Below are 20,037 nucleotides of genomic sequence, written 5' to 3' on the forward strand. Positions count from 1 at the left end.
AGAAACTAAGCTGCATCCACACTAGGTTTGACAGTCTCCCAAAAGATGTACTGGCCTTCTTGTTTCAGGTTTCAATCTATCAATCAATGGTATTTATTGAGTGCTTACTGTGTGCAGAGCACTGTACTAAGCACTTGGGAGAAAACAATCCAACAATATAACAGATACATTCCCTGACCACAATGAGCTGATATTCTAGCGAGGGAGACAGACATTAATATAAATAAATCGCAGACATAAGTGCTGTGGTGCTGGGGGCGGGGGTGGTGAATAAAGGGACCAAGTCAGAGTGACACAGAAGGGAGCGGGTGAAAAGGAAATGAGGGCTTAGTCAGGGAAGGCCTCTTGGAGGAGATAAGCCTTCAATAAAGCTTTGAAGGTGGGGAGAGTAATTGTCTGTCAGAAATGAAGAGGGAGGGCATTCCAGGGCAGAGGCAGGTCTCGGGCGAGAGGTCAGTGGTGAAATAGATGAGACTGAGGTACAGTGGGTAGGTTGGCATTAGAGGAGAGAAGTGTGTGGGCTGGGTTATAGTAGGAGAGGGGAAGTAGGAAAAGGCAAGGTGATTGAGTGTTTTAAAGCCAATGGTTTCTTTTTGATGGGAGGTGGATGGGCAACCACTGGAGGTTCTTGAAGAGTGGGGAAACATGATCTGGGCAGCTGAGTGAAGTATGGACTGAAGTGAGGAGACACAGGAGGGAGGGAGATCAGCAAGGAAGCTGTTATAGTAATCAAGGTGGGATAGGATAAGTTTTCTATTTCCTTGTCTATCACTGCATCATTAGTCAATATTCTGCCTAGGTAACAGAATTCTGTGATGGTGGTTAGCTTTTATTACCAATGTAGATGCTTTGGTTGTGTGTATAGCTTCTCTGATGCAGGCTAGTTTTTTTCAGACTTATTGTGAGCAATATCACCTGGCCATTTCAGCAGAGAAGTTTACAGACATTTGTGTGTGTGTGCCTCCAGGGCGTAGTCAACCGTATACGGTAATTCTTAAAGACTGTCTCTAAGACTTTGGTTGATCCTCAAAGTTTATTGATGTGGAAGAGTTTCCCAGATCTGTGGTTGCATTCTCCAGCATGGCAGTAGAGAATAAATTGAGAGGACCTGGCCCATTATGCACACCTGCTTTGCCCTGGCAATGCAGAATGGATAAAACATGGCACCACCAGCTCTGACATAGCCAAAATTTTAATTTACTTTTCAGTGTAGCCAAATTTATTTAGCAATTTCCAGAGTATTATTATCTACTGATAATTTTAGCAATAATTGTGTTCTTTACTAAGCACTTACTATGTGCCAAAGCAGTGTTCCTGAATCTGTCATTGTGCAAAGATCAAGTCCGTTGCGAAACACTGTGATGTTGGGATTGCGATGGGATTACAGGATTGGTCACCAATACTCTTCAGGAGTCGAAGAACTCCTGCTAATATTTTGCAGGCATATTAGAGAAATGAGATGCTGGTTGAGTGGCAGACCAGGCAGAGTTTAGTAGGGGCGAGGTGGGAGATGGCATTTCTTCAGACAGTGAAGGCTGTCCAGGAGATCCGAGGGGTTCCTGGCCTTTGGAGGGCCAAGAGCACTCAATCAGTCAGCTCTCCTCTTCCTACCTTACTTCTCTGATCTCCTACTATCCAGCCCACACACTGTGCTCCTTTAGTGCCAACGTTTTCACTGTACCTCCATCTCACCTATCCTGCCACTGCCCCATGCCCCTGTCCTTCCTCTAGTCTGGAACTCCCTCCTCTCTCACATCCAACAGTCCACCACTCTCCTCACCTTCAAACCCCTCCTAAAATCACATCTCCTCCAAGAGGCCTTCCCTGACTGGGCCCTCATTTCCCCTCTTTGCCCTCCCTTCTGTGCTACTTAAGTCCTTACATCTGTACCCCTTAAGCACTTGATATTCACCCCACCCACATCTCCACAGCACTTAGGTACGTATCCCTATACCATTTCACCAATCTGAAGTTATTTTCATGTTTGTCTCCCCCTCTAGACTGTAAGCTTCTGGTGAACAGGGATCATGTTTACCAACTCTGATGTATTATACTCTTCCAAGTGGTTAGTATGGTATTCTGCTTACAGTAAGCACCACTGATTGGAGGGGCTTTTGCTCCTATAGGGGAGGAGGAAGATTCTCTCTCCAGTGAAATTTCATCAACCTCCACCAGTCAGCAATGGTCTGAGATATCTCCCTCAGCAAAGCCTAGAGGGGCCAGTGCAGAGATCAGATGCTGAATGTTATTTGCCTCTAACAAGGAGCCCAGGGAGTCACATGCAGAGAGTCCCAGGGGCCCAGAGACTCTTGCAAATAGTCCTGCCACAAGCCCCACTCCTGCCCACACCGTCCCCATGGGTGAGGACATAGTACTCCTCTTCCTCTTTGCACTCAGGCTGCCACTCAGAGGAGACAAGGGTCAACTGAGGAGCCTGACCCCCCACGGGGACAAAGCCCAGGACCGGCATTGACCTTCCAGGTTAGAACCGTCTGCAGAGGGGACCGACCGCCCAACTGGGTTTGATGGTCCCCAAAGCAAACCCCACCCTATGCACCCAACGAAGTTTTGTCATTGTGATGGTGATGTGCCGGCAGTTGGCTTTACGGATGTTTCACGGAAGTGGACATTGAGTTCCCATTCCTGACATTTATAGGTTCCAAGTCTCATCGTCTGGAGACGAGGTAAGATTCCCATCTCTGTCTGAATCCCAAATTGCTCCTCCCGCTCTGTACCTTGATAGGGTAAGAAGACAGGGGGTTTAGAGTGCTCCGGGTGGCATGGTGAGATTCATGCTACCGTTAAGCCTGTTCATTGCATGTGGTTTGCGGGAGGAGGGGGAAATGGTGTTAGAGTCCTCCAGGAGGCCAAAGGAGTGACCTTTCTATGATCTTTGAGAGCAGGTTAGCATAGCTGGAGCGTAGAAGGAGGGATGACCAGTTAAATAAGATCTGTCTGGAAAACAGAGTTCTGTTGATAGAGGGTCTTAGAGATAGACTCAGGAGCTAGCAATCCCAAATCCTAGCAGTCCAGAGCTGGAAAAGACCTAGGAGTTGTTGCCCAGACACGGGAATGACCAAATTCCCCAGGATAGAAGGGTGTCTTTTCTCTTCACAGAAGTCTTCTGGCATGGAAATGCTTTACCTTGCCAGGGAAAACCATTCTAAGCCTCCTTCTGCCCCAACCAAATCTCTCCACTTTAATTTAAATCTAAAGTAGTGTGGCCTACTGGAAGAAGCACAGGCCTAGAAATCAGAGGACCTGAGTTCTAATCCCAGTTCTGCCATTTGCTGTCTGCGTGACCTTGGGTAAGTCACTTAACTTTTACATGCCTGTTACCTCATCTGTAAAATGTGGAATAAGAATGGTGAATCTTATGTGGGACAGGGACTCTTTCCAACTTGATTATCTTGGGTCTACCCCAGCGCTTAGTACAGTCCCTGCCACAGAATAAGTGCTTAATAAGTACCATAAAACAAGAGAGCAACAACAAAAAACACCAAGCTTCTAAAAAAAAAACATCTCACCTCACATTCTGTATCAAGTCACCCTGAAGCCTCCTCAGCCAGTGAAATGTTGCTGTGAGCCAGCGCAGTATGAAAGAAATTGACTTGTATAGACCCAGTAGGTTAGTTCCCCTCACTATCCTCAGCAGTGGCTGGGCTTTAGCCGCAGTCTGGGGCAGAAGTGATGTCTAAAGAAGGTCCTGTGTTCAGCAGTGTAGATCATAAAATGGCTCAGAAATGAGACTTCTGAAGGAAGATGAAAGGAAATTGGGGTAATTCAGCCTGGAGAAGAGAAGGCTGAAGGTAGGCCCCCTGGAATCATGGTCTCCAAGTCTCTAAAGATGGATTCTCCAGGGAATGGTGAGAGGCTGAGGAGATTATTCCTGGGAAGCTGGGCATTGGCAGGCTAGAATGGAGTAACCCATGTGGCTCAGGCACTGCTGTGTTGCCGCACCAGTGTGTGTGATGTGATGGGCTCAGGACCCTGGGATTTCTAGACTGACACCTGACGGTTTGCCTGAGCCCAGGCAAGTCTAACCTCTGCCTTGACCCACCAGAATTCTCTGCAGCCCAAACACATAGGGTTTTGGTAAGCCTGGGGGCCTCTGCCTTTCTCTCCACTTGGAGGGTGCTTCCCTCTTGAAGCCCTCCAAGATTACCCAGTGTTCCCTGCCTCCAGCCTGTGACTTGACATTTACCGCCACCCCCCGCCCAGGAAAGGAATTAGTTATCCAACAACTGCATAACAGCTGGGTGGTTTTACGATTTTGCTTTCTGTCAGAGGAGCTTCCTGGGCCTTCCCATGGTAGCAGGCTCCCAAATGAGGATATGGGTATACAGAACATGAATCCCTCTTGTATTTCTGGAAAGCAGTGTGGTGTGGTGGATAAAGCAAGGGCCTGGGAGCCAAAGGACCTGGGTTCTAATCCAGGCTCCATCACTTGCCTGCTGTGTGAGCACGGGCAAATCAACTAACTTCTATGTGACTTTAGTTTCCTCAATTGCAATATGGAGACTGAATACCTGTTCTCCCTCCTACTTACACTGTGAGGCCCATGTACCGTGTCCAACCTGAATTGAGGCACCTCCTTTCCTGGGACTCCTGGTGCCTCAATTCTGTCCTACTCCAGTCCAGTGATCCCAGACTGTCAGCCTTGCACTGAACTCCTTTCTTCGACCCTACCACAGGCTTTGTACCTAAACTGCCATTGTTTTGGCCTCTGCCCGCATCATCCTGAAGAAGGTGCCCAATACAAACCTCAGGCCTTTCCTCCTGCTCCATTTATTTATTTTGACCACTCCAGTTGTAAGTATTTTTATGTTGGCCTCATCCACTAGAGCATAAACCCTCCCTTGACCCGAGGGCTCCCTCCATTTATTGCCCTATCTCCCTCCTACCATTTCTCTCCCAACTTCTTGAAAGAGTTGTTTACACCAGCTGTCTCCACTTCCTATCCTCTAATTCTCTCCTAGATCCCCTCCAATCTAGCTTTTGCCCCCTTCATCGCACAGAAACAGCCCTCTCTAAGGTAACCAATGACCTTCTTCTGCCCAAATCTGATGGCCTCTACTCCATCCGAATCCTCCTCGATCTCTCAACTGCCTTTGACACTGTAGATCACTCCCTTCTCCTTGAAACTTTATCCAACTTTGGATTCACTGACACACTCCTCTTTCGTTCTCCTCCTGTCTATCTGATTGCTCCTTCTCAGTCTCTTTTGCTAGTTCCTCCCATTCTCTGACAATAGGGGTCCTTCAGGCTCAGTTCTTGATTCGATTCTATTCTCCCTCCACACCCACTCTTTGGAGAATGCATTAGCTCCCGGGGCCTCAATTACTCCCTCTATGCTGGTGATATCCAAATCTACAACCCCAACTCCTCTCCCTCTATGCATTCTTGCATTTCCTCCTACCTTCAAGACATATGTCCTGCTGACACCTCGAATTAAACATGTCCAAAACTAAACTCTTCATCTTCCCACCCAAATCCTTCCCTCCCCCGTCTTCACCATCACTACAGACAACACCACTATCCTCCGTATCTTACAAGCCCGTAACCTTGGCATTGTCCTTGACTCAGCACTCTCATTCCACCCACATATTTAATTTGTCACCAAATCCTGTCGGTTCTACCTTCACAACATTGCTAAAATCCGCCCTTTCCTCTCCATCTAAACTGCTACCATGTTGATCCAAGCACTTACCAATCAATCAATCAATCATATTTATTGAGCGTTTACTGTGTGCAGGACACTGTACTAAGCATTTGGGAAAATACAAACAATAGTATAACAGACATTCCCTGCCCCTAACAAGCTTACAGTCTAGCAGATAAGCTTATTCTTTTGCCAGCTTCTGATGCTTTATAGAGGTAGCCCTAAGTGTGAAGAATCCTAGTTGCATGCTTTGATTTTTTAATAATAATACCAATCCCACCTTGACTACTGCATCTGCCTTGTCGTTGACCTTTCAGCCTCCTTTCTCTCCCCACTCCAATCTATATTTCACTCTGCTGCACAGATCATTTCTCAACAAAAACTTCCAGTCCATGTTTCCCCACTCCTCAAGAACCTCCAATGGGTGCCCATCCACCTCCACATCAAACAGAAACTCTTTACCATTGGCTTTAAAGCACTTAATCAGCTTTCCCCATCCTACCTCACTTCATTAATCTCCTATTATAGCCCAACCCACACACTCAGTTCCTCTAGCATCAGCTTACTCACTGTGCCCCAATCTAATCTATCTCACCGGCGATCCTTTACCCATGTCCTCCCCATAGCTTGGAACTCCCTCCCTCTCCATGTATGCCAGACCACCGCTCTCTCCACCTTCAAAACTTTTTTAAGGTCACATCTTCTACAAGAGGCCTTTTCCAATTAAGCTCTCTTTTTCCCTGCTTGCTCCCCCTTCTGTGTCTATGCACTTTGATCTGGGACCTTTGGACATTTGATATTTGCCCAACCCATAACCCCACAGCACTTATGTACATATCTTGAAATTATATATTATAAATTTGTTATTTACTCATTCATTTCTTCAGTCATATTTATTGAGCATTTACTGTGCCCAGAGCACTGTATTAAGCACTTGGGAGAGTACAAAAATAAACAATGCAACAATAAACAGACACATTCCCTGCCCACAGTGAGCTTACAGTCTAGAGGCGGAGCCAGACAGGGACCGTTTCTGCAAATTCTCTTGTATTGCACTCTCCCAAGCACTTAGTGCAGTGATCTGCACATAGTAAGCACTCAATAAATATGATTGATTGACTGATTGTGGGCACATGTCACTTCTTTATTCTGTACTTCCAAAGTGCCCAGTAAAATGCACTGTCCCGAGTGGAGACTCATTAAATGCTACTGATCAATCAATGGTTTTTATTTTCAATCAATCAATTGCATTTACTGAGTAATTACTGCATGCAGAGCACTGTACTAATTACTTGGAAAAGTAAAATAGACAAGTAGACAAGATCCCTGCCCACAAGGAGCTTACAGTCTACAGTGGGAGACAGACTTTTTTAAAATGGTATTTGTTAAGTGCTTACTATGTGCCAGGCATCGTACTAAAAGCTGGGTTAGATACGATCTAACCAGGTGGTATAGTCCACGTTCCACATGGGACTCACAATCTTAATCTCCATTTTACAGATGAGGTAACAGACACAGAGAAGTGAAGTGATTTGCCCAAGGTCACACAGAAGACAAGTGGCTTGCCTGGGATTAGAACCCTGGTCCTTCTGACTCTCAGGCCCGTGTTCTATCCACTAGGCCGTGCTGCTTCTCGCTGCTTCATGCTGCTTTTACAGTGAAGTAAATTATAGATAGGGGGAATAGTAGAGTATAAGAATAGGTACATAAATGCTGTGGAGCTGAGGTGAGTATCAAAGTGCTTAAAGGATACCCAGCCAAGTGCATAGGCCATGGTGAAAGGGAAATCAGATGGGGGAAAAAAGCCTTGATCAGAACGGGCTCTTGAAGGAAATGTGACTTCAGGAGGGTTTTGAAAGTAGGAAGAGTGGTGGACTGTCGGATGTGAAGGGGGAGGACGATTTATGCCCAAGAGTAGATGTGGGCAAGGGGTGGGCGGTGAGATGAGATGGAGGTACAGCGAGTAGGTTGGCGTTAGAGGAGCAAAGTATGTGGGCTCAGTTTTAGTAGATCAGCATGGTGAGGTAGGAGGGAGAGGTTGTACTGAATGATTCAAAGCCAATAGTAAGGAGTTACTATTTGATGTGGAGGTGGTTGATTAATCATTGTAGGTTTTTTGAGGAGTGGGGAGATATGGACTGCACTGTTTCCCAGAAAAACAATGTGGATTTGAGAAGTAGCATGACCTAGTTGGAAGAACACGGGCCTGGAAGTCAGAGGACCTGGGTTCTAATCCCGGCTCCGTCAATTGCTTGCTGTTGACTTTAGGCAAGTCACTTAACTTCTCTGTGCCTCAGTTACCTCATCTGTAAAATGGGGATTGAGACCGTGAGCCATATGTGGGACAGGGACTGTGTCCAACCCAATTATCTTGTAACTAGCCCCATACTTAGTACAGTGCCTGGCACATAATAAATGCTTAACAAATACCATTTAAAAAAAGCAGTTGGAGAGGCAGGGGGCACAGAGGGTCAGTGAGGAGGCTGATGTAGTAGTCAGTAGTACTAGAGGTGGGGAAATCTTTAAAGAAAATTTTTGAAGTGAAAACTGAAATCCTACAGGACCTAGAGTCTCAGAGGAACATAAGCACAAAAGATAAATGATAGAAAAAATGCATATGAATAGCAGATATTTTAAGAAGAAACTTTCTTCTGTCCATCCTAGACCACAAGAAAGTCAGGAATCCTTATTGGGAGTTTTCCAGGAAATCTAGGGACACTTGCCCTACCTACATCCCATTTTGTGGCTGCTCGTTTGGGGATACGTCCATTTTCAGTGTGTCCCAGCTCATTGTACATTACCCATTCAAGATATAGGACAAATCCAATATAATTTTTATGATCATCCTATTCCCCTGCCGCATCTCCCCCAGCAGATCCTCTGGCCCCATGGAGAGGGGAAACCAAACCAGCGTCTCAGAATTCCTCCTCCTGGGACTGTCCGACCAGGCGGAGCAGAGACAGCTCCTCTTCGTGTTGTTCTTCTGGATGTACCTGCTTGGGGTCCTGGGGAGCCTGCTCATCGTTCTGGCCATCGGCTCCGACCCGCACCTGCACAACCCCATGTACTTCTTCCTCATCAACCTCTCCCTGGTTGACACCTGTCTATTATCCACCACGGTCCCCAAGATGCTGGCCAACCTCCAGATGCAAGATAAATCCATATCCTATCCTGGCTGCCTGGCCCAAATGTTTTTTTTCCTCCTCTTTATAGGTCTAGACCATTTCTTCCTCACCGGAATGGCTTATGACCGCTACGTGGCTATATGCCACCCCCTCCACTACACCACTATCATGAACCCATGGCTCTGTGTCCTGGTCATTGCTGGGTCCTGGATCATCAGTTCTCTCCATGCCCTGATACACACCCTACTGGTGGTTCGCTTATCCTTCTGTTCCAGTCATGAAATCCTTCACTTCTTTTGTGACCTTTACCAGGTCTTAAAGCTATCCTGCACTGACACCCTCATCAATGAGTTATTTATGTATCTGCTTACAGTGGTATTTGGTGTCTTTCCATTTATATGCCTCCTGTTCTCTTACACTCGCATTGCCTCCACCATTTTGGGAATCCCATCTGCCAGTGGAAAAAGGAAAGCTTTCTCCACCTGTGGCTCTCACCTGTCCGTGGTCTCTCTGTTCTATGGCACTGGCTTTGGGATCTACTTCAGCTCCAGGCCTACCCACACAACCCGGCTGGGCTCGATAGTATCCGTGTTGTACACGGTGGTCACCCCCATGCTGAACCCCTTCATCTACAGCCTGAGGAACAAGGACATGAAAAGGGTGCTGATAAACATGTTCAGAAAGAAAACTCTCTTCTCATAGAGACTGTACTATTACTCTAGGGACCTGAGGTGAAGTAAATGTGGTCAGAATTAGTGTCACTATGGACACATGGAAAGCATCATGTCCTAGTGGAAAGAGCACAGGACTAAGAATCAGGAGATCTGTGTTCTAATCCCAGCTCCATCATCTATCTGCTTTGTGATCCTGGGCAAGTCACTTAACTTCTCAGTGCCTCAGTTCCCTCACCTGTAAAATGTAACATACCTGCTCCCTTTCCCTCTTAAACTGTGAGGCCCCTGTGGGACAGGGTCTGCGTCTGATCTGATTATCTTGTCTTTACCACAGCACTATGCTTGGCTCGTAATATGCACTTGACAAACACCACAATTATTATTATTATTGTTATTTTTACACTATTATTTCAAATATGCTATAATTATTCTCTTTTGGTTATGTATTTCCCTTTCAAGACCTAGTAGGAAAAAGGGAGAAGGGTTGAATAGAGCATTTCTTATTTGAATAGAGTAGGGGAAGGGAGTAAGGGAGAGGGTGGAACAGGGTCAGGGGGCTATTACAGCAGTCCAGAGAGACAGGGAGCAAGCAGAAGCCACTTAGAGCCAGCCCCAGAGCAGGAGCTGGAAGCAGAGGAGCTTATGCTCCTTAACTCCTCTAGCAATTTTTTAATGGTATTTGTTAAGCGCTTACTTTGGGCCCGGGACTGTACTAAGCACTGGAGTAGAAACAAGCTAATCAGTTGGACATGGTCCATGTTCCACATGGAGGTTTACAGTCTTAATCCCCAAGGTCATTTAGTCATTAGTATTTTTTAAGCACTTACTGTGTGCAGTGCACTGTACTCAGCGCTTGGGAGAGTACACAGCCCCGGCCCACAACGAGTTTACGGTCTAGAGGACTGTAACACGGCAGACAATTGGTAGAGCTGGGATTAGAACCCAGGTCCTTCTGACTTCCAGGCCCATGCTCGATCCACCAGGCCATGCATGCTACATCATGGATTTCCAGGCAATGATCCTGAAGACAGTCCCACCTTGCTAAGGATCTCCGGATCCTTCCTTGGCCTTGGGCTTCAGTCTTGGGAGCCCAATCTCATCCTTAATTGCTCTAAGTCCTGGGAGTGGTTAAGTGGTCTCCTGCAACTAGGTGGCACTGATGGTATTCACACTGGGATGGAGGTGGCTATCAATAACCCCAGAGTGAGCCAGGAGTGAGCAGTTACAGTGTCTCTTGTGGGGGGGAAGGGGGGGGTGAGGAAAGAATTATGTGAGGCCCAAGCTGGGGTCTCCACAGAATTCATCTTTATGGCCAGATTTCACCATGAAGAATGAGATGCCTTCCTCTCACTGTTTATCTAGTCTCCAAAGGGGCCCTCAGAGAAAGGTATCCAAGACCATAAGAGGAGGCCTGGGAGAGAATGTCATACTGCATTGACCATTGAACCGGATGACATAATCTCCAATTTCCTGGTTTCCCAAGTCACAGATACACTCTCATTGACTGGGCCTCCCCAAGTGGTGTAAACAGATTCATCTTCTGCAAGACTACAACATCTCTGTCCTCTCCAATCAATCAGTCTCATTTAGTGAATGCCTACCATTCACTAGAGAAGCAGTATGGCATAGTGGAAAGAGCATGGACTTGGGAGTCAGAGGTCATGGGTTCTAACCCCAGCTCTGCCACTGATCAGCTGTGTGACCTTGGGCAAATCACTTGACTTCTCTGTGCCTCAGTTCCCTCATCTGTAAAATGGGGTTATTAAGACTGTGAGCCCCACATGGGACAACCTGATTACCTCGTATCTACCCCAGCTCTTAGAACAGTGCTTAGCACATAGTAAGCACTTAACAAATGCCATCATTATCATTATCATTATTATTATTACCATGTTTACTGAGAACACTATTAAGCATTTGGGAGACTACAATAGAATTAGCAGATATGATCCCTGCCCTTAAGGAGTTTACAGTCTCACAGGGGAGACAGGCAGATATAAAATGATTTTCAATTTGGAGGATGGAGATATAACTTGCTATAAGATAACTACTGGGAAATGGATAAGTGAATAAATAAGAGCAAGGCGACTACATAAAACGTTATGGATTGTGATAAGTGATCAAGTGGTTGTTGGACTCCCATGACTTGGAAAAAAAGAAATTAACTGGGGTTCATAACTCCAGACATTTAAACTCCCAGCTTCCCCCTTGGCTTTCCTTTAGGAGGACATAAGCTTTGGCTTTCATTTTCCTGTGGATGGCACTGAGTGGGCATAGGAGGGATGGGGTTTCATTTATCAAACACCCCCCCCAGATTTCCCTTCAGCTCAACACAGCTTCAGCCAAGTACTCTGCTCTCTGGCAGTTCTTACCATCTGTGAGTCCCTCCTGGCTCCTTTCAGCTGTATGCACAACAGTCCCATGAATGATGGGGCAATACATCAGAAGCTATATTCTGTAGTGTCAAGTCTTGTCACGTTTAGCGATTAAATGACAAATGATACAACAGCAATGGACTCAATTACCTTATAAGTATATAAAGGGTCACATGTTTGTGACCAAAGAATGATTTGAAGTGGAAGTATGATCTTACTGATGACAATAAAGGAATTCTGTAGCTAAATGTCACAGTGTTAAAATCAATAGAAAAAGATACTGTTTTATTGGGTTAATCCTCAGAGATTTTATGGTGATAGTTGAACATATAGATTGTAACAGTGAAGTTCCATAATAGGAACTCAAAGGAAAGACTGGCTAGAAAAAGGAGTGTAAATGCAGTAGAGAAGCAGAGAAGCAGTGTACACATGAGGTATGAAGATGATGGAATGATGTGAGTGTCCAGAACAGGGTCAGACCAGTCCTAGGACATTTCCCAGAGAAGCTGGCTTTTAGGGAGAATTTTGAAGGTGCTGAGGGCTGTGGATTGGGGAGTGGGAAAGTGTGGACACATCAAGCAGGAGCAGTGGATTGGAGACCAAAAGTTATGCAGAGCAGAGACCATCCCATATCTGCGGATGGCCAGTGATGGGAGAGCTCTGAGCTCTAGACTTGAGTGGTGACATTCAGCAGTTTGACCACCCCTTGCATGAGTATCCCTGTAGTCCCCGGACACAGTCTGGGCAGAGGAGAAAGAGGCCACATCTCTGGGACAATGCTCCAGACACCACACCACTTCCTCCTTGCCCCCTCTGGCTCTCTCCCCACCCTGTGCCAACTCTATGGGTGGCAGGGCCACCGAGAGAAGTGGGAGTCTCCGAAGACCCATGCCCTCCTCCTGGTACCCTCATCGAGGGCCCTGCCTTAAAGAGGCCCAAAGCAGGGGAGGAGAGAGGGCTGGGAGGGGCCCAGACCAGTGGTCTGTGTCTGAGGAGAGCTCACAGAGCTACTTCCCATTCAAATCTGGACTAGCAGCACCACATAGAACCCCACGCCACCAGTCAGCGGCCACAGGCTACGTGGACCATGGCACCAATCAATAAATCTGTCAATGGAATTCACTGAGTGCTTACTACGTGCAGAGCACTGTACTAAGCACTTGGGAGAGTACAATATAACAGAATTATCAGACACATTCCCTGCCCATAATGAGCTTAAAGTCTAGGGTGGGGAGAGGGACACTAATATGATTAAATAAGTAATTTATAATAAATAATGTGGTACCTGGCATCCCTCCGAGCTGCTGCAGGTTGAAGAAAGGGGAGGGGAGGGCCGGGATCGGTGATATGGGTCACAGTGAGGGTTTCTGCTTTTCACGGAAGTTGGCACCTCAACATGTGGGATGTCCTCCCAATCCACACCAAACCAAGTGTGGGGGACTAACTTGAGGCAAAAGTAATAGTCTCTTAGCTCAGATCCCCAGAAAGGACCAGGAAGATTCATTCTCAAGTTGGACCATAAAACCTCACCATCTTCTTCGAGGTTCTAGCAGTAAGGGATCACAATATCTGCAAGAAAAGACTTTTCCTGCAGAACACATTTCTCAGGGCCAGTGTCATGACCTTGTTCCTCAGGCAGTAGATGAAGAGGTTTAGCATGGGGGTGACCACAATGTACACCACTGATGCTATGGAGTTCTTCTGGGATGCTTGGGGAGACAAGGGGGCTGAAGTAGACCCCGAGGGCACTACCATACGACAGAGAAACCACAGCCCCTTGAGAGCCACAGGTGGAGAAACAATGTGAGTGTAAGAGAAAATGAGGCCTGCAATGGGACCAACACCAAGCACCACAATCAGTACTTACAGTAACACAACACTGATGACTCTGTCAGTTCAGGAAAGTTTTAGGATCTGGTTAAGTTCACAGAAGTGAAGGATTTCATTGTCCATGCACTAATTATCCAGGACACACTAACCAATATAGCCAGGAGTTGAGGGTGCATGATGGTGGTGTAGTGGAGGGGGTGGTATATGGTCATGTAGCAGTTATAAGCCCTCCCAGTGAGAAGAAAATGGTCTAGACCTATAAAAAGGAGGAAAAAAACATTTGGGCCAGGCAGCCAGAATAGGATATGAGTTTATCCTGGGTCTGGATGTTGACCAGCATTATGGGGACCGTGGTGGACAGGAAGCAGGCGTCGGCCAGGGACAGGTTGGTGAGGAAGAAGTACGAGGAGGTGTGGAGGTGTGGGTCGGAGTTGACTGCCAGGACGATGAGCAGGCTCCACAGGACCCAGAGCAGGTACACCTGAGGACCAGCATGAAGAGGAGCTGCTACTACTCCACCCAGTTGGACAGTCCCAGGAGGAGGAATTCCGAGACGCTGGTTTGGTGTCCCCTCCCCATGGGGATGGATGAACTGCTGGGGGAGACATGGCAGAGGAAGGGGATGGTGGAGTGATTACATTATTTTACAGGCCCATTCTTCCTCCACCAACGAGGTTGTTCTGAGGTGGGAATTGGTCAGTGGGGACTGAGCAGAGACATTCTTAGCTCTGGAAGTGGACACATTCCTGAATGAGCTACCCTAAGATGACATTTGGTCAGGGGCATCTTGAGACTGACACTCTCCTTGGGCATGTATATGGCACTTGCTCCATTACTAAAGAAGTCATATGGCCCAGTACATGATCTCCCACCTCTGCAGTATGATGATGGACACAAGCCTCATCACAGACAAGTAATGAATCCTGAGGAGGGGCCACAACACTTCAATATTCCCCTCAACACACTTTCCACTACTGAGGAGGAGTCCATGAAAGACATAGAAAACCTACCACAACACGGCACTTGACCTAACTAGGGAAGCAGAATAGCCTAGTGGAAAGAACCGGGTCTGGGAGTCAGAGAACATGGGTTCTAATCAGAACTCTGCCACTTGTTTGTTGTGTGAACTTGGGCAAATCACTTAACTTTTCTGTGCCTCAGTTACCTACTCTTTAAAAAGAGGGTTAAGACTGGGAGCCCTATGTGGTCCAGGGACTGTGCCCAAACCAATTATCTTGTATCTACCCCAGTCTTAGCACAGTGTCTGGAACATAGTAAGTGCTTAACAGATACCAGAAAAAAAGGCTTTCCAGGGGATCCAGGGGATCCTGGCCTGCAGAGGGCGAAGAGCACTCAATCAGTCAGCTCTCCTCTTCCTACCTTACTTCTCTGATCTCCTACTACAACCCAGCCCATACACTTTGCTCTTGTAGCACCAGCTTACTCACTGTACCTCAATCTCATCTATCCTACCACCAACCCCTTGCCCCCAACCTCCCTCTAGTCTGGAACTCCCTTCCCTCTCATATCCAATAGTTCACCACTATTCCCACCTTCAAAGCCCTCCTAAAATCACTTCTACTCCAGGAGGCCTTTCCTGACTGGGCCCTCATTTCCCCTCTTTACTCTCTCTTCTGCACTGCTCATGTCCTTAGATCTGCACCCCTCAAACTCTTGATATTCATCCCCATCCCCAGCTCCACAGTACTTAGGTACCTATCCTCATGCTCTACCATTTCACTTCAATTCTGAAGTAATTTTAATGTTTGTCTCCCCCTCTAGATTGTAAGCTTTTTCTGATCGGGGACATCTTTCCCAACTCTGCTATATTATATTCTTCCAAGGTGTTAGTTACTGTAGCTCTGCTTACAGTAAGCACTCAATAAATACCACTGATTGATTTGAGGGAATTTTGCTCCTGTAGAGGAGGAGGAGGACTCAGTCTCCCGTGAAATTTCATCACCCTCCACCAGTCAGCAATGGTCTGGGGCACCTCCCTCAGCGGGAGCTCAGAGCAGCCAGGGCAGAGATCAGATGCTGAGAGTTTATTTGCCTCTAAGGAGGAGCTTGGAGAGCTGTGAGCCAAAAGTCCCAGGGGCCCTGAGACTCTTACAAATAGTACTGCCATGAACCCTGCTCCCTCTCACACTGCTCCCGTGGGTGAGGACACAGGGTTCCTGCCTGGGGCCCTGCATCCTGCATCCCTCTTCCTCCTTCGTGTTCAGGCTGCCACTCCGAAGAAACGAGAGACGGGCAAGGAGCCCGACCCCGCAGGGACAGAGCCCCGGACCAACCCCAACCTTCCAGGTTAGAACCGTCTGCAGAGGGGACCGAATGCCCAAGTGGGTCTGATGGTCCCAGGGCAAGGTTCCCACAGCGAACACCACCCTGGCTACCCAATGAAGTTTTATCATTGCAATGAGATGAATCTGCAGTCGGCTTTGCAGATGCTCCATTGAGTTCTCACTCGCGACATTTACAGGTTCCAAATCTCATGCCCAGAGACGAGTTAAGATTTCCCTTATACTCATCTGGATCCCAAAGTGCTCCACCTGCACTGTATCTTGATGAGATAAGATGACAGGGGCTTTGGAGTGCTCTAGGCAGCAGAGGGAGCAGCCTGTACCACTTACCTTTCCTTGCCTGGTGTGATCAGTGCTGCTATTAAGCCTGTTCACTAAATATGGTTTGTGGGAAGAGGGGGGAAAAGATGTCAGGGTGCTCTGGGCAGCCAAGGAAGAGGTTTTTCCCTGACTTTGAGAGCATTCATTCATTCATTCCATCTTATTTATTAAGTGCTTACTGTGTGCAGAGCACTGTTCTAAGCACTTGGGAAAGTACATGCAACAACAAACAGTGACATTCCCTGCCCACAATGAGCTCTAGAAGTAGGGAGACAGACATCAGTACAAATAAATACAATTACAGATATTTACATAAGTGCTGTGGAGCTGGTGCAGGGAGGAGAGCAAAGGGAGCAAGACAGGGTGATGCAGAAGGGAGTGGGAGATGAGGAAAAGTGGGGCTTAGTCTGGGAAGGCCTCTTGAAGGAGATGTGCCTTCAATAAGGCTTTGAAGCAGGGAGAGGGTAATTGTCGGATTTGAGGAGGGAGCGCGTTCCAGGCAGGATGTGGGCCAGGGATCGGTGGCAAGATAAGCGAGATCGGGGCACAGTGAGAAGGTTAGCACTAAAGTAGCAAAGTACGTGGGCTGGGTTGTAGAAGGAGAAAAGTGATGTGAGGTAGGAGGGGGCAAGGTGATGGACTGCTTTAAAGCCAATGGTGAGGAGTTATTGTTCAATGAGGAGTTGGATGGACAACCACTAGAGATTGTTGAGGAGGGAGATGACATGTCCCAAACGTTAGCATGGCTGAAGCATAAAAGGATAGGTGACCAGTGATATCTATCTGGGAAAGGGAGTGCTGCTCATAGAGGGTCTTAGAGATAGACCCTGGAGCTAACAATCCCAGAATCCTAGCAGTTCTAGCAGCATAGTAAGTGCTTAACAAATACCATAAAACAAGAGAACAGCAACTATAAAAAATAAGCTTCTCAAAAAAAAGACCTCTTCTCATATTCCTATACTTCAAGATAGCTATCAAGTCACCCTGAAGCCTCCTCAGCCAGTGAAATGCTTGTGTGAGCCAGCACAACGCCTTCCAAGACTAAGCCCCACTTTTCCTCAACTCCCACTCTCTTCTGTGTCGCCGTGACTTGCTCCCTTTGCTCTTCGCACCCCCAGCCCCAAAGCACTTATGTACATATCTGCAATTTTATTTATCCTTTTGCTCTTCTTTCCTCCCAGCCCCAAAGCACTTATGTACCTATCTGTAATTTTATTTATTTGTATTGATGTCTGCCTCCCCCTCTCTAGACCATGAGCTCGTTGTGGGCAAGGAATGACACTGTTTATTGTTGTATTGTATTTTTCCAAGTATTTAGTACAGTGCTCTGCACACAGTAAGCACTCAACAAACATGACTGACAGACTGACTGACTGACTGACTGACTGACTGACTGAATGAATGAATGAATGAAAGAAACTGGTTTGTATAGACCCAGTAGGTTAGTTCTCCTCACTATCCTCAGCAGTGGCTGGGCTTTAGCCGCAGTCTGGGGCAGAAGTGATGTCTAAAGAAGGTCCCATGTTCAGGAGTGTAGATCATAAAATGGCTCAGAAATGAGACTTCTGAAGGCAGATGAAAGGAAATTGGGATAATTCAGCCTGGAGAAGAGAAGGTTGAAGGTAGGCCCCCTGGAATCATGGTCTCCAAGTCTCTAAAGGTGGATTCCCCAGAGAATGATGAGGGACTTAGCAGATTACTCCTGGAAACCTGGTCCCATAATAGTAGTTCCACACAATTCCTATCCTTTTAAGACATAACCTTTCCCTTCCTCCAATTACTGGGTCACAGCCTTCAGTTTCTACTGGGGTCTCTCATCCCATCCTAGCCAAGTGTGGACCTAAACCTCACTGCAGCTCTCTCCATGTGGCTCTTCCAGACATCTCCTGGCCTGGGGCTTCTGGTGTCTCATCTCTGTCTTGCTCCAGACCAGTGATCCCAAACTGTCAGCCTTGCACTAAACCCCTTTCTTCAACTATACTCCAGACCCTGTTCTTAAACTGCCATTGTTTTTGCCTCTGCCCACATCATCCTGGAGAAGGTGCCCGATACAAATCTCAGGCCTTACCTCCTGCTCCATTTGTTTATTTTGACCACTCTAGTATTTTTTATGTTGATCTCCCCCATTACACTGTAATGGGGCACAAAACACGTCACTTCTTTATTCTGTACTTCCCAACAGCCCAGTACAATGCTCTGCACTGAGTGGGGACACATTAAATGCTACTGATCAACAGTGGTTTTTACTGAGTACTTAGGATGTGCAGAACACTTTAACAAGGGCTTGGAAAAGTACAATATAATATAGTTGGTAGACAAGATCCCTGCCCACAAGAAGCTTACAGTGTACAGTGTACAGATAGGGGGAATAGTAGAATGTAAGGATAAGTATATAAGTGCTGTGGAGCGGGGGTGAGTACCAAAGTGTTTAAGAGATACACAGCCAAGTGCATAGACAATACTGAGGGGAGAGCGAATGGGGGAAGGAAAGCTTGATCAGAGAAGGCTCTTGGAGGAGATGTGATTTTAGCAAAGTTTTGAAGGTGGGAAGAATGGTGGACTGTTGGATATGAGTGGGGAGGGTGTGGACAAGGAGTCAGTGGCCAGATAGATGACATCATGGTACAGAGAGCACGATGGTGTTAGAGGAGCCAAATGCATGAACTGGTTTGTAGCCGAGCAGCAAGGTGAGGTAAGGAGGAAGATATCTCAATGAGCACCTTAAAGCCAAAGGTAAGGAGTTTCTATTTGATGTGGAGGTGGATGTAAGTGCTTAACAAACACCTTAAAACAAGAGAACAGCAGCAACTACAAGAAATAAGCTTCTCAAAAAGAAAAGACCTCTTCTCGTATTCCTGTACTTCAAGATAGCTATCAAGTCACCCTGAAGCCTCCTCAGCCAGTGAAATGCTGGTGTGAGCTAGCACAACGCCTTCCAAGACTAAGCCCCACTTTTCCTCAACTCCCACTCCCTTCCATGTCACTGTGACTTGCTCCCTTTGCTCGTCCCCCCTCCCAGCCGCAAAGCATTTATGTGCATATCTGCAATTTTATTTATCCCTTTGTTCTTCTCCCCTCCCAGTCCAAAGCACTTATGTACCTATCTGTAATTTTATTTATTTGTACTGATGTCTGTCTCCCCTCTCTAAACCATGAGCTCATTGTGGACAGGGAATGTCGCTGTTTATTGTTGTGTTGTATTTTCCCAAGTATTTAGTACAGTCCTATATACTGTACATATTGATGTGGAGGTGGATGGTTAACTATTGAAGGTTTTTGAGGAGTGGGGTGATAGGGACTGAAAGGTTTTTCAGAAAAGTGTTCTAGATAGCAAAGTGAAGAATGGACTGGAGAGGGGAGAGATAGAAGGCAGGGAGGCCACTTAGGTTGATTCATTCATTCATTCATTCAATAGTATTTATTGAGCGCTTACTATGTGCAGAGCACTGTACTAAGCGCTTGGGATGAACAGGTCGGCAACAGATAGAGACAGTCCCTGCCGTTTGACGGGCTTACAGTCTAATCGGGGGAGACGGACAGACAAGAACAATGGCAATAAATAGAGTCAAGGGGAAGAACATCTCGTAAAAACAATGGCAACTAAATAGAATCAAGGCGATGTACAATTCATTAACAAAATAAATAGGGTAATGGAAATATATACAGTTGAGCGGACGAGTACAGTGCTGTGGGGATGGGAAAGGAGAGGTGGAAGAGCAGAGGGAAAAGGGGAAAAAGAGGGTTTAG

At 46.7% G+C, this 20,037-nt stretch overlaps 1 protein-coding gene across 1 annotated transcript; it reads left to right on the forward strand.

Moving 5' to 3' along the window:
• Window positions 1-8,550: 8,550 nt before the first annotated feature.
• LOC114806494 (olfactory receptor 1G1) lies at window positions 8,551-9,489 on the forward strand. Its single transcript, XM_029051118.1, has one exon. The coding sequence runs from the start codon at window positions 8,551-8,553 to the stop codon at window positions 9,487-9,489; it is 939 nt and encodes a 312-aa protein (XP_028906951.1).
• Window positions 9,490-20,037: the final 10,548 nt, after the last annotated feature.

This window comes from Ornithorhynchus anatinus, chromosome X1, assembly GCF_004115215.2.
Source record: "Ornithorhynchus anatinus isolate Pmale09 chromosome X1, mOrnAna1.pri.v4, whole genome shotgun sequence".
NCBI lineage: Eukaryota > Metazoa > Chordata > Mammalia > Monotremata > Ornithorhynchidae > Ornithorhynchus > Ornithorhynchus anatinus.

Bases quoted from the DNA above. Each gene is read 5' to 3' on its own strand.
- LOC114806494 (XM_029051118.1), top strand. From the start codon at position 8,551: ATGGAGAGGGGAAACCAAACCAGCGTCTCAGAATTCCTCCTCCTGGGA.